This window comes from Cupressus sempervirens, chromosome 10 (assembly GCF_028749045.1).
Source record: "Cupressus sempervirens isolate cs-2001-9-10 chromosome 10, ASM2874904v1, whole genome shotgun sequence".
NCBI classification, from domain to species: domain Eukaryota; kingdom Viridiplantae; phylum Streptophyta; class Pinopsida; order Cupressales; family Cupressaceae; genus Cupressus; species Cupressus sempervirens.
This window is the reverse complement of record NC_143127.1, coordinates 39892281-39908413: the sequence shown is the minus strand read 5'-3', so window position 1 is coordinate 39908413 and position 16133 is coordinate 39892281. Positions and strand designations below refer to the sequence as shown.

The following is a 16133-nucleotide window of genomic DNA, read 5'->3' as shown; positions in this document are numbered from 1 at the left end:
TTATTTTAAGGGCTATGGTACATTTACCTTTTTACTCACATATTGCCATGCCTTGCCTCTTAATTAATTTCGCTGGGTATTTAGTAATTAATTTTCAGTAAGGTAGAGGTTTCTTTCTTAGATACAAGCATTGGTCTTTTAAGGTGTCTGTTACTGGCAACGATAATTTTGAGACCTAAATGATATTGGTATTTTATAAGGTATGGGAATGCCTGGTATAAGCAATAAAGACTTATGTAATTGATTGGGGCTTTTAGGTTGTAGTGATCTGCAAGGCTAAATAATATATTTTTTTGGTTGGGTATCCTGTTTGATGATTATGGGTTAGGGTCCTCAGACTGCTTTTGTAATTGATGTATTGCTGGGTAGTTGATAGGATAGTAAATTGGGGCATTCCACTTTACACCTTGCTTCCCTGACTTAGTTTGTCTTTATTCTTTGCTGGATAGCTGAACATGAAAGGGACAAAGACTGACGAGGAGGAGTTTGAGATGCTCCTGGGGGAAATACCCCGGGCAACATCAGCTCCTCCTCATCTAGAGGAGCTCCAAAGGGTGAAGAATAAGTCTCCCAAGGCTGATCAAGAGATTGGTCCTTTGCAAAGGGAAGGGTCCAACAAATCTTCCGTGACAGACACATATGGAGATTTTTATGATAGTTATCATGGAGTAAAGAATCTCTCTGCATCCTCTGCAGGTAACATTCATGCACATTCGCCTCGTTCCAATGGCAACCTTAATTCATTCTATAGCAGCCTGTCCTTTGGTAGCCACCACGATGTGGCTTCTACTCTACTTCCAGAAGACGAGAGATCTCCATCAAAAGCAAAGCAGAAAAATATGGAACATGAAGAAAAACAGTCAACATTATCAATTCATCAAAATGGGGTTGCCTTGCCTACCCAACAGTTTTTAACCAATGATCAATCCCTTGCAAGTGCATTTGGAAATTTGAGCTTTAGGGAAGATGCTCCCACAAAACATCCAATCCAAATTATGAATGGGAATGGAGGATTTGGTGCTGAACTTTTAGAAGATGGTATAAGTCCAAGCCAATCTAATGGAGCATATCGTGCTGTTAATGCAATCAGTATGTCTACTTGCGAACCTTTTACTCAAACACTGAATTCTGTAGGCCCTGAACTATCACCCCATATGTTAAATCATCCCAATTCACAGGCAACCATGTCAGCTTCCTTCAAAATGCACGGCATCAAGTTTCCTGCACATTTAAAAAATCATAATATTAATGGCAGAGAAATGGATATGATTTTGAAGCCAAATACTTACAATGCAGCATTTGGGGCCAATTTAGTTGGGCAATATTATGACCAATCAGGAGCATTGCTAGACCATCAACGCCACTTTCCTCTGTACTCTCCAGGAAGAACTCTGCATGACTTACCCGCGTATCAGATTCTCCCAAGTTCATCTAGACATGATTCTGGTGCAGAATTTCGCTCTCCTGCAATGAGTTTGCAACCACAATATTTTGCAGATTCTCAAATTGGATCGAACTTGGAACATCAACGCCCTCTTTTTTCTTCACTCCAGCAGGCAAATCCAACACATTTGGCATGGCATGGTATTGAGGATGAAAAACGTAGGAGAATGAATCAGCAGTATATTTTATTGCAGCAGGCACAGGCTTTTTCTGGTGTTCCCAATCAGGCAGCATGTACATTTACTGGAAATATTAATACTATTGGTGTTAGGCCCCAAGTTTCTGTGAAAAACTTACAAGAATTTGACAAGACTGTTAGCATCCTCCAAAGCAATGGAAGAGTTACCACGGAAAGTGATTATACAAGTTTTGTTCCAAGATTGGCAGGTGCTTTGAATCACAAAGAGTTTCCTCTGCAAGGTGGAAACATTTCTAAATATAACAGCCATGGCTTCTGTGGCAATGGAGAAAACTATCCGTTTTCTGATTGTCAAATGCAACCAGTCACAAGTGCAAGAATGTCTGGCGCTTTATCACTTAAGGGTCCCCGCATGGTTACATTTTTGGATCAACAAGAAAACTCTACTTTTCCTGAAAAGATTTTGACTAGAAATCGGTCCCACGGAGTGAATTCAATTACAACTATCAACCCATCCCCAACAGGGGGACGAAAGGACTCCTTCACACATGAACATGATATTTCAAAGACATTTGTAAATGGACAGTATTCTTCTGGTATGGCTGCTGGGTCTTTTCAGTTGGATATTCGAGCAAATTCCAAAGGAGTACCTTCTAGAATCCCAGAGTCGGAACTAATGACCAAGGTCATACCTAATGCTCAGCAACAAACTAAATATAATTCATTAGAAGAAGTACATGGCCGCATCTATCTTATAGCAAAGGATCAACATGGCTGTCGTTTTCTTCAGAAGAAGTTTGAAGAAGGATGCACCCAGGATGTGCACACAATTTTTGTGGAGATCATTGATCACATAATTGAACTCATGACTGATCCATTTGGGAATTATCTTGTTCAAAAGCTTTTAGAAGTGTGTAATGAGCATCAGAGATTGCAAATTCTCCTTGCAGTGACTGGGAAGCCTGGCGAGCTTGTTAACATATCACTTAACATGCATGGGTAAGTGATGGTTTTATTGAGTTTTTGTGTTGTTTAAAAGATGGAAGGATACCACAATGCTAAATTGTGGGGTACTCTATAGTTTGCATAGCTGAGTTTTGATATATTATTCCAAGTATTGTAATAATGTATATATCAAATTGGTTACTTTTCTTTGATAGCTCATTTTGGTTGCAAAACCTCTTTTGCTAACTAAAATTGTTTACTTGTATTTTGTCTACTGAAAACTCTTTTAGGACACGGGCTGTACAGAGATTGATAGAAACCCTACAAACTCCAGAACAAATTTCGTTGGTTATAAAATCTCTTAAATCAGGTGTTGTTACTCTGATAAAGGATTTAAATGGCAATCATGTTGTACAGCGTTGTCTGCAGTGCCTCAGTGATAAAGATAATCAGGTATTCATTTGCAAACTAATGGACGCCTTCTCAAGTCAGTTTACATGTGCCTATGTCAATTTAATTTTAAAGCAATTCTAAATAAGCTGTTCTGGCTAGAACCTGTTGTTATTTGCATGATTTTAATGCATTTTCTACGTTGCTTGTGGAGTGTGTTACTTCTTTTCCTTTTCTTGTCCTTTTGACCCTCTTTATACATTAAGGAAAACAAACCAGATTTTTAATGTAGCTTTATAACATTTTTTGTGATAGATGCTACATAAAAATTAGGTAGACTAAAAGTAAATATGATATTCTTTGTACAATATGTATGATTCTTAGCTATAGAGTGCTCAACTGTGTATGATAATGCTGCTGTTTCCTTGTGAGTTTCTCTGATGGGGTTGTAAAGGTTTATGGTACTGTAGTAATGAATAATGTTAGCGATTGGTTTGTCAAAAATTCTTTGATGGATTTGTTTTTAGAAATTCTTCATATGTCAAAAATTGAAAATCTGCTCTTTTGTAAATTTTGTGTACAAATGATATTTGAATTTGAAGAATAAAACATGAGGTTCATTTTGATGAGAATTGAAGCAATTGAATGTGTAACTTCGTGCAACATAATTGGGAGTAATGGAAATCCTTATGGAGATAAATGCATCTATTTTAGAATGGAGAAAATTTGAATGTGTCATTCTACCATTTGAGTGCATTATGTGAGGTGATCTGTGGAAGCCATTAGAGATATGGAGAAAATACTTCAGGCAGAGTAATAAACTAATATGTTATTTTGACAGAGAACCCTAACCATGCAACTAAGGATTCTTTGAATGAAATTATGGCCCAAAGGCCTAAATCTATTCTGGAGTTTTAGAATCATTCAGAAAGAATCCAAGGAAAGTCACAGGCATCCTTAAAATTTTATCGAAGTAGTATAATGCTGACTGCTAAGTATTGTTTTCTGGAAATATTGAGATGCATTTGGAAACAAAAGTACTGTACAAAATTGATATGAATATAATAAGAATATATTACTGTCTGTTGTAATGAAGATATACAATCAAGGACTATGCCACTCTGAGTAATCCGTAACATCGTCAAATAATTGGTAAAAACTACGAAATCACCAAATCAATTACTGTTTTTCTTGCTTTATAACGGATCTCATTTGCCGAAGGAAGATTATGTTAAAAAACAGACTAATGCAAGAAAACTTGCAAAAACAATGCACAATTCAGGGAATTTTATTGTGGAAAATCCTCCATAGAGGGAAAAACCAGCTGGTAGTGGCAATTTTCATAATATTGAATATATATTAATATATGATATCTTATACAATACTAATATGTGCATATTGTATACATTATTATATTTTGCATACCATATGTTATAATTTATAGTCTTAAAAAATTTAAACATTAAGAATATTGTATAAGTTATAGTTATACTTTAAATAAGAAATAAATCAAAGTAAAGAGATGAAGGTCTTATTAAAGGAATTATAGAAACAGCAGATGATACATCATCTTGGTAATTGGGTGAACCTACTTTTCATCATGGGTCTGGTGTGCTGCATGGGATTGTGATTTGTAATCCCTTCCCTCCAATTTGTCTCGTTGCCTCACTCTATCCTGCTCCAAGAATTTCTCACTTTCATCTCCTCACTTGTGTGTCACCCATCCAACCTTTGCATTCATCATACTATGTTTCCATTGTGGTGCTCTGGTCATCACATATCTTCACATGGGGATGTCATGCTTTTGACGACAGTACTTGTTGCCCGTTTGCATATACTATTTGATGTTGCTTCTCAAAAAAAGGTGAGTGGGTTTTGTCAAAATTCGCCCTTGTTAAAATTGTGGACTTTCCATGCTCCAACTTATCAATTATTATTGTCAAGTATCAACAATACAACTACAGAGAGGGGGTACAACTAATTGTTGTTCCAACTTTTCACTGTCAAGTGTACAGAGTCTGCCGCAGCTGCATTCTTCTTTCTCTCTCACTTAACACTCTAGAAATTCTTCAGCCCTTGAACTAGCTTTGTCACACCTTCTCATGGGTGTTTAGAACCTTTCCTCTGCACCATAATATCCCATTTTGGAATTGGAAGCACCATAAGTCAGTTTTGTTTCAAATTCCACATTTCTATTTACTGTCATCAGACAGGAGTCTTGTTTCCAGTATGGTTGTTCCAAACTTCTGTCCTATGGTAAAAGCATTTATTTTCCTAGTTCACCATGCTGTTGTTTTGTTCAGCCAACGAAGACATTTGACCATCTACATCCATGTGGACCATCTCTCTTCTTAGAGAGCTGTTTTGTCTCACAAAAGCTTAAGACTCTGCCTGGAAGTACTATTTTGCTTGTCAAGTCCAACTTGCCAAGACCGTCGGACTCCTTTTAGTCTTTCCTATCTTTCACCTTCGAACCTCCTCCAAAAAGCATTGCTTGTCAACCTCACATCTAGTCTCCTAAAGAGGTCATTACTTGTTCGTGTTCTTGTTCTTCAACTAACGTATATGGCTCAGAGAGATGCAAATGTTTACAATTCATCACTGAATGCATCCTCATAAATCGAGCTAAGCCAAGCTTTGAACTCTTTGTCACCAACTGCTTCTAGGATGAAAAATTGCCCATAACTTAGCCTCTTAATTTTCTTAGCATGACCTTGCAACTATACTTTACCTACGGACAACCTTATTTTATCCGCACACCTTGAAATAATGCTCCATATGGTGCTGCCCATGTCTGCTCTTGTATTTTTCTTGAGACATTTGAAGTGTCTCTCTTATCTAGAGCTGGATTAAATGATTCTGCTCAATAAATTTCATTGTTTTAATCACCTTTGAATCTTGTCATTCTTGCTTCTTGGGCTGTTCCAATGCAACGTTGGTTGGAATTGTTAGCAAATACCCCAAAGAAACTTCAGAGTATGGCTGATTTGTAGAGTGCAGATTTCCCCACTGCAAGAATGTTGGATTTAGGGTAGAGATTCAACAAGTCTTGGAACAGCTGCTGTTAGAATCCCCATTGAGCTGTACCTTAGTTTTGTCAACTACCTCTGGTTATGCATTTGTTTGAGGAGAAAAAGCTGTGCTCTTTCAGAGCTTGGCATCCATCTATCACAGCATGCTCTTGCTGATGTGTGTTTTGTGCCCCACCAATAGGAGAACAAAATATTGAGATATCCTATCCTCTCTTGATCAAAATTCTGTGTATGCTAAGATTACAAAAGATCATACAAGTCACTCTAAGGTTCATTTTGTGTGAGGTCCTGACCTTGGATAAGCTCAACGGTTGATGTGATTTTCTGTCACAACGTGCACCTGCTGATGTGCGTTTTATGCCCCACCAATGGGAGAACAAAATATTGAGATATCCTATCCTCTGTTGATCAAACTTCTGTGTATGCTAAGAGTACAAAAGATCATACAAGTGACTCTAAGGTTCCTTTTGTGTCAGGTCCCGACCTTGGATAAGCTCAACGGTTGATGTGATTTTCTGTTAATCAGACCATACTGGATGTGGGAGTTGTCGAAAGATATTGCAATTGAGTAATTTTTTGGAGTTTTAGTAATATGCGAAAAGCAAAGGGAAAAGGTCAAGGAATTCTAATCTAATCCTAAGGGTAATGACAACAATAGATACTACTTTGATGGACAAATTCAAAAATAACCGAGTTGTGCTTCGCCAAGATAAACTACAACTACTTGAGAACTGGTGCAATCTTCAATGGGTTATGTAGATGATTTTCATATCAGAACAAACCCCATCAAAATGAACAATGCACATTGAATGATAGAAGTTAAGCATCCATTAAAAGTAGGGTTTAGGCCAACTTTGCACAATGACTTACAATCAGAAAACTGTAAAAAGTACAAACCATGAAATTCATCAAAACATCATCACATTCTCCATTGAAATCAAAACACTTTATCTAACCAATCTAATCTAAATTAGGGAACAATGAAACTTTGCAAGCATCAAAATATATCAAGTAATCACCATGAAACCAACAATGAACACTCTATCATCTAGGTAGCTCTTAGAAACAATCTCAAATTTCGTTGCTTACAAATGAGAAATGGGGCCTTTATTTAGGTCCTCAATTAAAAGGGATGGCCTGGATTGAAACAATAACTGATGGCCTAGATTATGCCACGTTAGCCCTAATAAGGATTAGGGCAAGAAAAGAGAATCTAAATTAATGGAGTCCATATGGATCAATCAAGAGGAAGCTACCATCTTAGTGGGTAAGAAATGCCCACTATGCATGTATATCCTGCAGGAGAGTGGGGTGACATGAATGCTCACTATGCATGCCCACTAGGCAATAAATGCATATCTTCCTAGAATAGCTTATGTTTGACCTTACTGTCTGAATGCATAGAATCTGTTCAATACAGTCTCCAACTCATCCACATTGACACTTGGCGCTGATCCCTGTTTGAATTCCAAGACCGCTACTGCTCTTTCAGATTTGCTCAAGCTGTTCTCTTGATTTGGCAACAAGTCTTGGGTTGTGTGCATGACATTTGGAAAAATGGATAAATTCTCAAAATCGTCCCTTGCGATAGAGTTCAGCTGAAAGAACTCTTCTAGTTTATCTCTTAGGTTGTCCACTATTATTTCATTCTCGTCCAATCTCTGTGATTACAGGAATGCAACCTTCTTGGGTTGTGTGCTTGACATTTGGGAAAATGGATAAATTCTCAAAATTATTCCTCATGATGGAGCTCAATTGAAAGAACTCTTCTAGTTTACCTCTTAGGTTGTCCGTTGTTAAATATTTTAGCTTTAAATGAAATTGCGAATACTAGAATTATGAAATTGGCAAATTTGTATTAAATATTAATTAATATGTCTCTGGAGGATTTTGTTTGCGTATATTGTAGGTGTCTTATATTTCATCTCACCTTGCACTCTGGGTCCCGCATATTAACTGGCAATGGTTATGCTTTGGCAAGAAGGATATTAACTGGCAACGGTTATGTTTTGGCAAGAAGTATAATGAATGAAGGCAATCCGACACTCTGTAGATAACGACAAGCAACATGGGTGCTTCCTCCCTCCATCACCACTAATACAGGTCACTCCATGCGATTATGGATTCGTGCAACTTTGTTAACCTATCATTATTATCATCTCACAACAACGTATAATCATTCTGTGAAATATGATATGCCTTTTAAAGGTGAACGACATCATATACAATGTGTAGACTGGTCATTCTCTATGTGCATGATCTGTCGAGTGCACTTTCTGATCTACTTCTCAAGATTTATGAAGTTTTGATAGTCTATCACTCTGATATATTCTGATGATCGGATTTTTCACTTGCCTTCATCGGAGTTGTTTGTATTGTTGGTTCTTGAGTTCATAGAGTAGTAGCTCTGACTTGTGTAATCAAGTTTTCTAAATAAATAAAGGAATTATCTTTTTGGGGCTGGGTTGTTTCCCTAGTATCAGAGGGTTTTTCCCAGGATATATGGAGATGTTCATTATCAGTTTCTAGTTCAGATTTAACATGGTATTAGAGCTAGGCTTATGATCCTTAAGGCTGGACTACATTTCTTCTTTTAAAATTGCTTCTTCATCTTCATCATGGTGCCTGGTTTGAAGGTTGAAGACCGACTGGAAGGAGCATCTAATTTCATTTTTGGCCAAGAGGATAATTATTGACTCCATGAAGGTTCATTTACTGCCTACTGTCTCTAAGCTAAAATCTGCCAAGGAGATGTTTGATTCTCTGCATAGCATATAGGAGATAAGTAATACCAGTAGGACTTTGGCACTTCGTATGTAGCTCCTTAATATTAAGATGTGTAAAAGCGACTCCATTGTCTCTTTCTTCTTGAAGATTTTTGAGTTAAAGGATTAGTTAAGTACCATTGGAGAGATTGTCAACAACAAAGAACTAGTTATGCATGCTATGAATGGTCTCCTCATTCTTGGTAATCATTCATTCAAGGCATCAGCAGTAGAAGTGATTTACCAACCTCTGAGAGGTTGAGAACTAACTTTATTCAAGAGGAATATCGGTTGGAGGCTAGAGGGAGTTCTTGTAAATCTCACAATATGGAAGATCAAGTGCTCACTCCTCACACTTCAAGGAAAAGAAGAAGAAAGAGGTATTTCAAAAAGTTTGAAGATAAAAATCTTTCTTCATCTTCTGATTTTAAAAGAAAAAAAGACTTCTCCAAGATTAAATGCTTTAATTATGAAAAACTTGGTCATTTTGCTAAGCATTGCATTGTGAAACTCAATCTTCATAATGTGGCTGTGTTTGATTCGAAAGATTCTTATCGTCAAAGGATTCTTGTGATCATTCAGAAGGTCTTGTACTTATATCAGATTTGTCTAGTCATGTACAAGCTGATCGCAATACTTGGTTGATAGATAGTGGTGATTCGTTTCACATCTCTGGGTTCAAGCAACACATTTCGAATCTGATTAAAACAAATTCTCATCTTCAAGTAATCATTGGCAATCATGCATCTTATTCTATTAAAGGGGTAGTTAACACCTTAAAATTAAAATCTGGTATTCCTCTTCATCTTAGTGATGTTTTATTTGTTCCTGGTATCAAGAGGAATTTAATTTCCATCTCAGTGTTAGAAGATAAAGGTTTCAATATTGCTTTTTCTAATGGAAGTGTAGTTGCTTGGAAGAAAGATTCTGATTTCAGTTCTGCTCAAATTATAGGAGAGCGTCATGGAAGTCTCTATAAGCTGTCAGCTAATCAAGTTCAAGTTCTAAATCATGTTGCTTCTAATAATAACTTATTGTGACATAAGAGTTTTGGGCATCTCAATTTTAAATCTCTTTCATCCTTAGGGAAAGTTTGTTGTAGGTCTCCCTCTTAACCCCTCTCATGATGGTGTTTGCAAAGGTTGTTCCTTGGGAAAATTTTCAAAGAGTCCTTTTCATTCAAGTGTGAGTAGGGCTAAGCATGTTTTAGAGCTGATTCATTTAGATCTGTGTGGACCAATGTCATTAGCTTCCTTAAGTGGTTTTTGGTACTAAGTCACCTTTATTGATGATTGTTCTCGCAAGACATGGATTCACTTCCTTAAATCCAAAGAGTCTGATGAAGTCCTATTCAAGTTTAAGAAATTTAAAGCCTTAGTCAAAAACATTTCAGAAAAGAAAACTAAAGCTCTTGGATCTGACAATGGAGGTGAATTTATTTTAGGTTCTTTTCAATCTTTTTGTGCTGAAGCAGGAATCAAGAGGGAGTTTTGTGTCCCTTACAATCCCCAACAGAAAGGGGTTGCTGCAAGAAAAAACAGGACTATTGTTGGCTGCTAAAGCAATGATTCATGATCAGAATTTGCAGATTTTTCTTTGGGCAGAGGCCTGCAGGACAGCTGTCTATGTTCAAAATAGAAGTCCTTATCATGTCCTTAATGATATGACTCCAGAAGAAGCTTTCTTTGGCTCTAAACTTGACATTAGTCATCTTAAAGTTTTTGGTTCATTAGTATATGTTCATATTCCCAAAAATAAAAGATCTAAATTAGATTCTTCAAGTAAAGGGGAATCTTTGTTGGTTATAGCAAATCTTCAAAAGCTTATAGGATCGTCATTTCGGGGCAAAAGTCAATTGAGCTAAGTAGAGATGTTTCTTTTGAAGAAAATTTTGATAGTTGCAAATCTGCTGATTCTTCTATTGATATTGATTTAGATGTTCCTTGTGTCACTCAAAATCCTCCAATTGCTGCTCCTACTTCTTCCAGCTTCTCAGAGAGAGAGGATTCTCTCCCTTCTCCTAAGATTCAAGACATCTCTGAAGCTGATCCTAGTGCTTACAAGAATGAAAAGAAGAGACCTTTGTGGGCAAGAAACATTATGCAAGAAGCTGAAAAATTTTCAGCTCCTAAAGGAACATTTCGGGAAAGTAAAAAGCCTCAATGTTTTGATAATTATGCTGCTTTAATGTGTAATCTCATTGATGCTGAACCTTCTTGTTTTGAATCAGCAATAGGACAGCAGGTTTGGAAGGATGCAATGCTAGAAGAATATGTGTCTATTATAAAAAATCAAGTCTAGGAGATTGTTCTTTGTCCTAAAGATAAATTAGTCATCTCCTCTAGGTGGTTATTCGAGACAAAGCATGCTGCTAATGGGAATGTGGACAAATTTAAAGCTAGATTTGTAGCCAGAGGTTTCAACCAAAAGGAAGGTATAGATTATGATGAAATTTTTTCTCCCGTAGCAAGGTATACCTCCATTAGAACCATTATTGCTATTGCTGCAAGTAAAAGGTGAAAGCTTCATCATATGGATGTCAAAACAACTTTTATCAATGGTTTTATTAATGAAGAGGTTTATGTAGAGCAGCCTGATGGATTCATTATTCACAACAAAGAAACTCATGTGTGCAAATTAAAAAAGGCGTTGTATGGCCTTAAACAAGCACCTTGAGCCTGGTACGAGCGCATTGACAGCTATCGCTTGAGTTTGGGGTTCACAAAAAATGAAGCTGATCCAATGATCTTATGTTGATCCTTGTTCTTTATGTTGATGATCTCTTTATTACAGGAGATGATGAAATGATTGTCAAATGCAAAAAGGATTTAACTTTTGAATTTGAGATGAAAGATTTGGGTTTAATACACTACTTCCTTGGTCTAGAAATTTGGCAACAATCTAATGAGATTATTATCAGTCAAGATAAATATGCTCTAGACATCCTAAGAGATTTGGTATGCTTGATTGCAAGCCTAATGGGACTCCTATGCAATCTAACTTGAAGAAACTACAAGTAGTTTCAGCTGATTCATAATTAATTGATTGTACTCCTTATAGGCAGCTTATTGGTTCTCTCATGTATCTTGTCAATACAAGGCCTGATACTTGTTTTGCTTTAAATACTTTGAGTTAGTTTATTAGTGAGCCAAGAAAATATCATTTCATTGCAGCTAAATATATTTTGAGATATGTCAGAGGAACCTTACAGTATGGATTGAGCTTCTCTTGTTCTAATGATTTGCAACTTCATGGTTTCTCGGATTCTGATTGGGCTGTTTGTATTATGGATAGAAAGAGTACCTCAGGGTTTTGTTTCAACCTTGGTTGAGCCATGATGCTTGATGCAGTAGAAAGCAAAAATGTGTAGCTCAAAGTACTGCTAAAGCGGAATATGTGGCAGCTTGCTCAGCAGCTCAAGAAGTTGTTTGGCTTTGAAAACATCTAAGTGGATTATTTGGAAAATCCTCTGAATCTACTACAATTTTCTATGATAACCAAAGTTGCATAAAGATTTCTATAAATCCAGTTTTCCATGACAAGTCAAAGCATATAGAAATCGAGTATCATTATTTAAGGGACATGGTACTCCGAAAGGCTGTGGAACTAAAGTATATCAACACTGATGATCAGACTACTGATATTCTCACCAAGCCCCTTTCTAAGGTGAAATTTCATTATTTTAGAGATAAGCTAGGTATGGTAAATCTTAAGACTTAAATAGAACAAAGTCTAGTTTTGTAAGATTTATCTATTACCATTTTTGATGTTTGAACTAATAAATATTGTAAGATTAACTATGACAACTCTTTCACTATGCGATAGTGAATATCATGTTGAGAGAGTCAATGATATCATCACGTTGAGAAATTCTATGGTGCGAGTTGGATGTCATGTTGAGAGATTCCATGACCACTCATGTTGCGAGAGTCCACGAGTAAAGGATTAGCTGCGAGTCTTACATATTTTTCATGTTGAGCAAATCCATGATTATTAGTTATGAATAAATTATTTTTCATGTGAGCTATTCCATGATTATAAATAATTGAGCATATGAATACATTTTCATCTAGTTTCTAAATTTCATATCAGCTAAGAGGGAGTGTTAAATATTTTAGCTTTATATAAAATTGCGAATACTACAATTATGAAATTGGCAAATTTGTATTAAATATTAATTAATGTCTTTGGAGGATTTTGTTTGCGTGTATTGTAGGTGTCTTATATTTCATCTCCCCTTGCACTCTGGGTCCCGCATACTAATTGGCAACGATTATGCTTTGGCAAGAAGGATATTAATTGGCAACGGTTCCATTTTGGCAAGAAGTATAACGAATGAAGGCAACCCGACACTTTGTGGAAAACGACAAGCAACGTGGGTGCTTCCTCCTTCCGTCACCGCTAATACAGGCCACTCCTCATGCGATTATGGAATCGTGCAACTTCGTTAACCTATCACTATTATCATCTCATGGCAATCTATGACCATTTTGTGAAATATGATATGCCTTTTAAAGGTGAACGACATCATATACAATGTGTAGATTGGTCATTCTCTGTGTGCATAATCTGTCGATTGCACTCTCTAGTCTACTTCTCAAGATTTATGAAGTGTTGATAGTCTATCACTCTAATATATTTTGATGATCGGGGTTTTCACCTGCCTTCATCAGAGTTGTTTGTATTGTTGGTTCTTGTGTTCATAGAGTAGTAGCTCTGACCTGTGTAATCAAGTTTTCTAAATAAATAAAGGAATCATCTTTTTGGGGCTGGGTTGTTGTAATGTTCTTTGCTGAAATGGATGAAAAATATCGGGTTTGGTCTATCGAGATTTTCATCAAACAGATGTTATGTAACCAGTTTCTTGAGTAAATTTAGTACTGCTATCAACGCTTCCCATTTCCTTGAAGACTAAGCTAAGAGGAGGATATGCTATATATAAATACCCGTACTTCAAGCAAAAGATTGAAATAGAACTGATTCAGAAATTAAAGATAACACCTTATGCTCATACATAGCAAATCAATTGAGCCCTTAACATATAAATTGGAAATGCGGTTACAACCTATATACTGTATCTGTTACGTAAATAATTAGTGCAGGGTGAGTAGAGAATGGAAAGATCCGTCATTGAGATGGAAGACAGAGAATATGTTTGAACACATAGCAAGTGTCCAATTCATCACCTCCTCTAGATATCTGACCCGTTTGCTAATCGACACGAGAACCTTATCCTACTGCCCGTGAGTTGAATGAATCCAGTTTGTGCATATAGAAAGGTAAGTGAATATTGATGCTATTGCTAGTTCCTATGCCTTGCATCAAACAAAGACTTCCGTGAACATTTCTCCATATACTGCCGCATTCACACAAGTTGCCAACTTTGGAATGGGCTCTGTACCGTGATTATCAATGGCTCGTTCTTAATCCATGACGATTGTTATCAAAACCGTAGAACAATATTCCTGGCAAAGTAACAACATAGACGTGGTTCAAAACAGGAGTCGTCTAATCTTATGAACCTGTGAATACCCTTAGCTGGAAGGCATGTCGTTAGTATGCAGAACTAAGAATAGTAAGATTATGCTTGCTCTTGCGGATATCTTATCAGATTGTGTGTTAACTTGGCGACTGTAGGAAAGACTACACCGATCCACGTTTTCCCATTCAACTCTTATGCTCTCTTAGATGACGTAGCCACCCTTTACCACTAAAGAGGAAAAACAATAAGTCTGGTTATTACTATTAATGTATGCTTAAACCAATACTTACTTTCAATCTTGAAGAACAATGTTATATGTCTCCTTGCCGATTTCTGCCATAATTTGCCTTTTTGAATCCAAAAATGAGGAGTTGGGGTGACGTCCAACTTCCTTAATAATTCGAGGGGTTTTGTCCTTAGAGTTTGCCAGTCACATTAAAGCAACCGGATTTTTCAATATATTGAGTTCATAAATTCTTGTGTGTAAATCTCGAGACAGACTCTTATTTATAACCTCAAAGTGAGGGAAAAGCGTTGGAATAAGAGATGTGGGATAAAACTCCAATTTCGTCCTCTAGTCACTTAAGTTATTTTATAAAGTACATGACTTTTTAAAACATAAAGTAACTTTATTAAAACACCTTCAATACGTTAAGTGACGACTTAAGATAAATCTCCCTTGTGACTGGTAGGCATCCTGACTGGTGATGTGGTTAATCTATCCGGATGTGGAGATAGATTAGCCTGGCCCCATAGAACTAGTGTGGGGGAGGGGACATGACAGTTGTTTCCCTCGTAGTAGAGGGTTTTTCCCAGGATACATGAAGATGTTCATTATTAGGTTCTAGTTCAGATTTAACAGTTGTTACTTCATTCTTGTCCAATTTTTGTGATACCAATGATGCAATTGTATTGGAGATCCCTTCCTGAATATTCTCAACTACCCTATTCAATCAAGTGGATTACTTGCTGAAATATTCAAACATTTGCTTGGCTATGATCACTGTGCTACACCACTAGGTCAAGTCATATATCTCCTTCCCCAAAATTCTGCCTTTAATCAATATTTGCCTGGGAGTCTCCATTAAATCATGCAAGCCTGAGATCACCTCATGTCAATACATGCGTTCATCTTTTGTTGACTCATCCATGCAATGTATTTTTGAGAGGATGACCAATTCCCTATTACAAATTTGCACTAAGTTTTCAACGTGCCTGTATGCCTCATTCTAAATGCCTTCTATCCAAACTTCTGCACCCTGAGCAATCCGTATGATTCTGTCTATATCTTCCACTAACTTAGCCAGAATAATTGGAGGAGGAACAAAGGATGAGCCTTCTTCTCTCACTGGATGAGGTAGGCGGTTTATGTATTCACACAAGGCCTTATCTTACCTTTCTGTTTTTGATGTTTTCCTTCTAGTTTCCTCATCTTATCTTTCATTGCATGTGCAAAGCTGTCAAAATCTTTGATACCTTTCTCTTGCCGGGCATGTCCTAGACCAATCTCTGTTGCATGGTACTCATTGGTAGTAATATTATCCTTTGTCTTATCCACCATAAGCGTCGACATTCTAACCATTTTGCATTGTCAACTCTCTTGCCTTTGTATTGCTCTTATATCAATCTATTCTTTGGCTACATGACTTTTTGCTTTTGTCTCGGAGATTGTTTTCTCTTTACAGTAACTTCTACCTCTACTAGAGGAATTTTTGTTTATGCTTTAGGAACCTCGGTTTTAATTATTTGTCGCTCTAGGATAGTGTCGAGACTTTCCTGAGTGGCAACATATTTCTCTTTGCTTCTTCCTCGGGCAAACTCCTGATAGGCATTGATAGTTTCCCTATCTTGCACTAGTCTGGCCATGTGATCCTCTTGCTCTTTTCTTCATCTGCTTGTCTCTACTTCCTTGGTGAAAGGACCCATCTCCAATAGAC

The 16133-nt window shown here is 36.9% G+C and overlaps 1 protein-coding gene across 1 annotated transcript in view; it reads left to right on the top strand.

The window, feature by feature from the left end:
• The window catches only part of LOC149532455 (uncharacterized), a 112338-nt gene that overhangs the window by 1036 nt on the left and 95169 nt on the right, over nt 1-16133 (top strand). The window contains exons 2-3 of the mRNA XM_089803358.1: nt 450-2581; nt 2818-2980. Coding sequence (XP_089659484.1) covers nt 456-2581; nt 2818-2980 — 2289 coding nt within the window. The 5' untranslated portion in view covers nt 450-455. The remainder of the gene's footprint in view (nt 1-449; nt 2582-2817; nt 2981-16133) is intronic.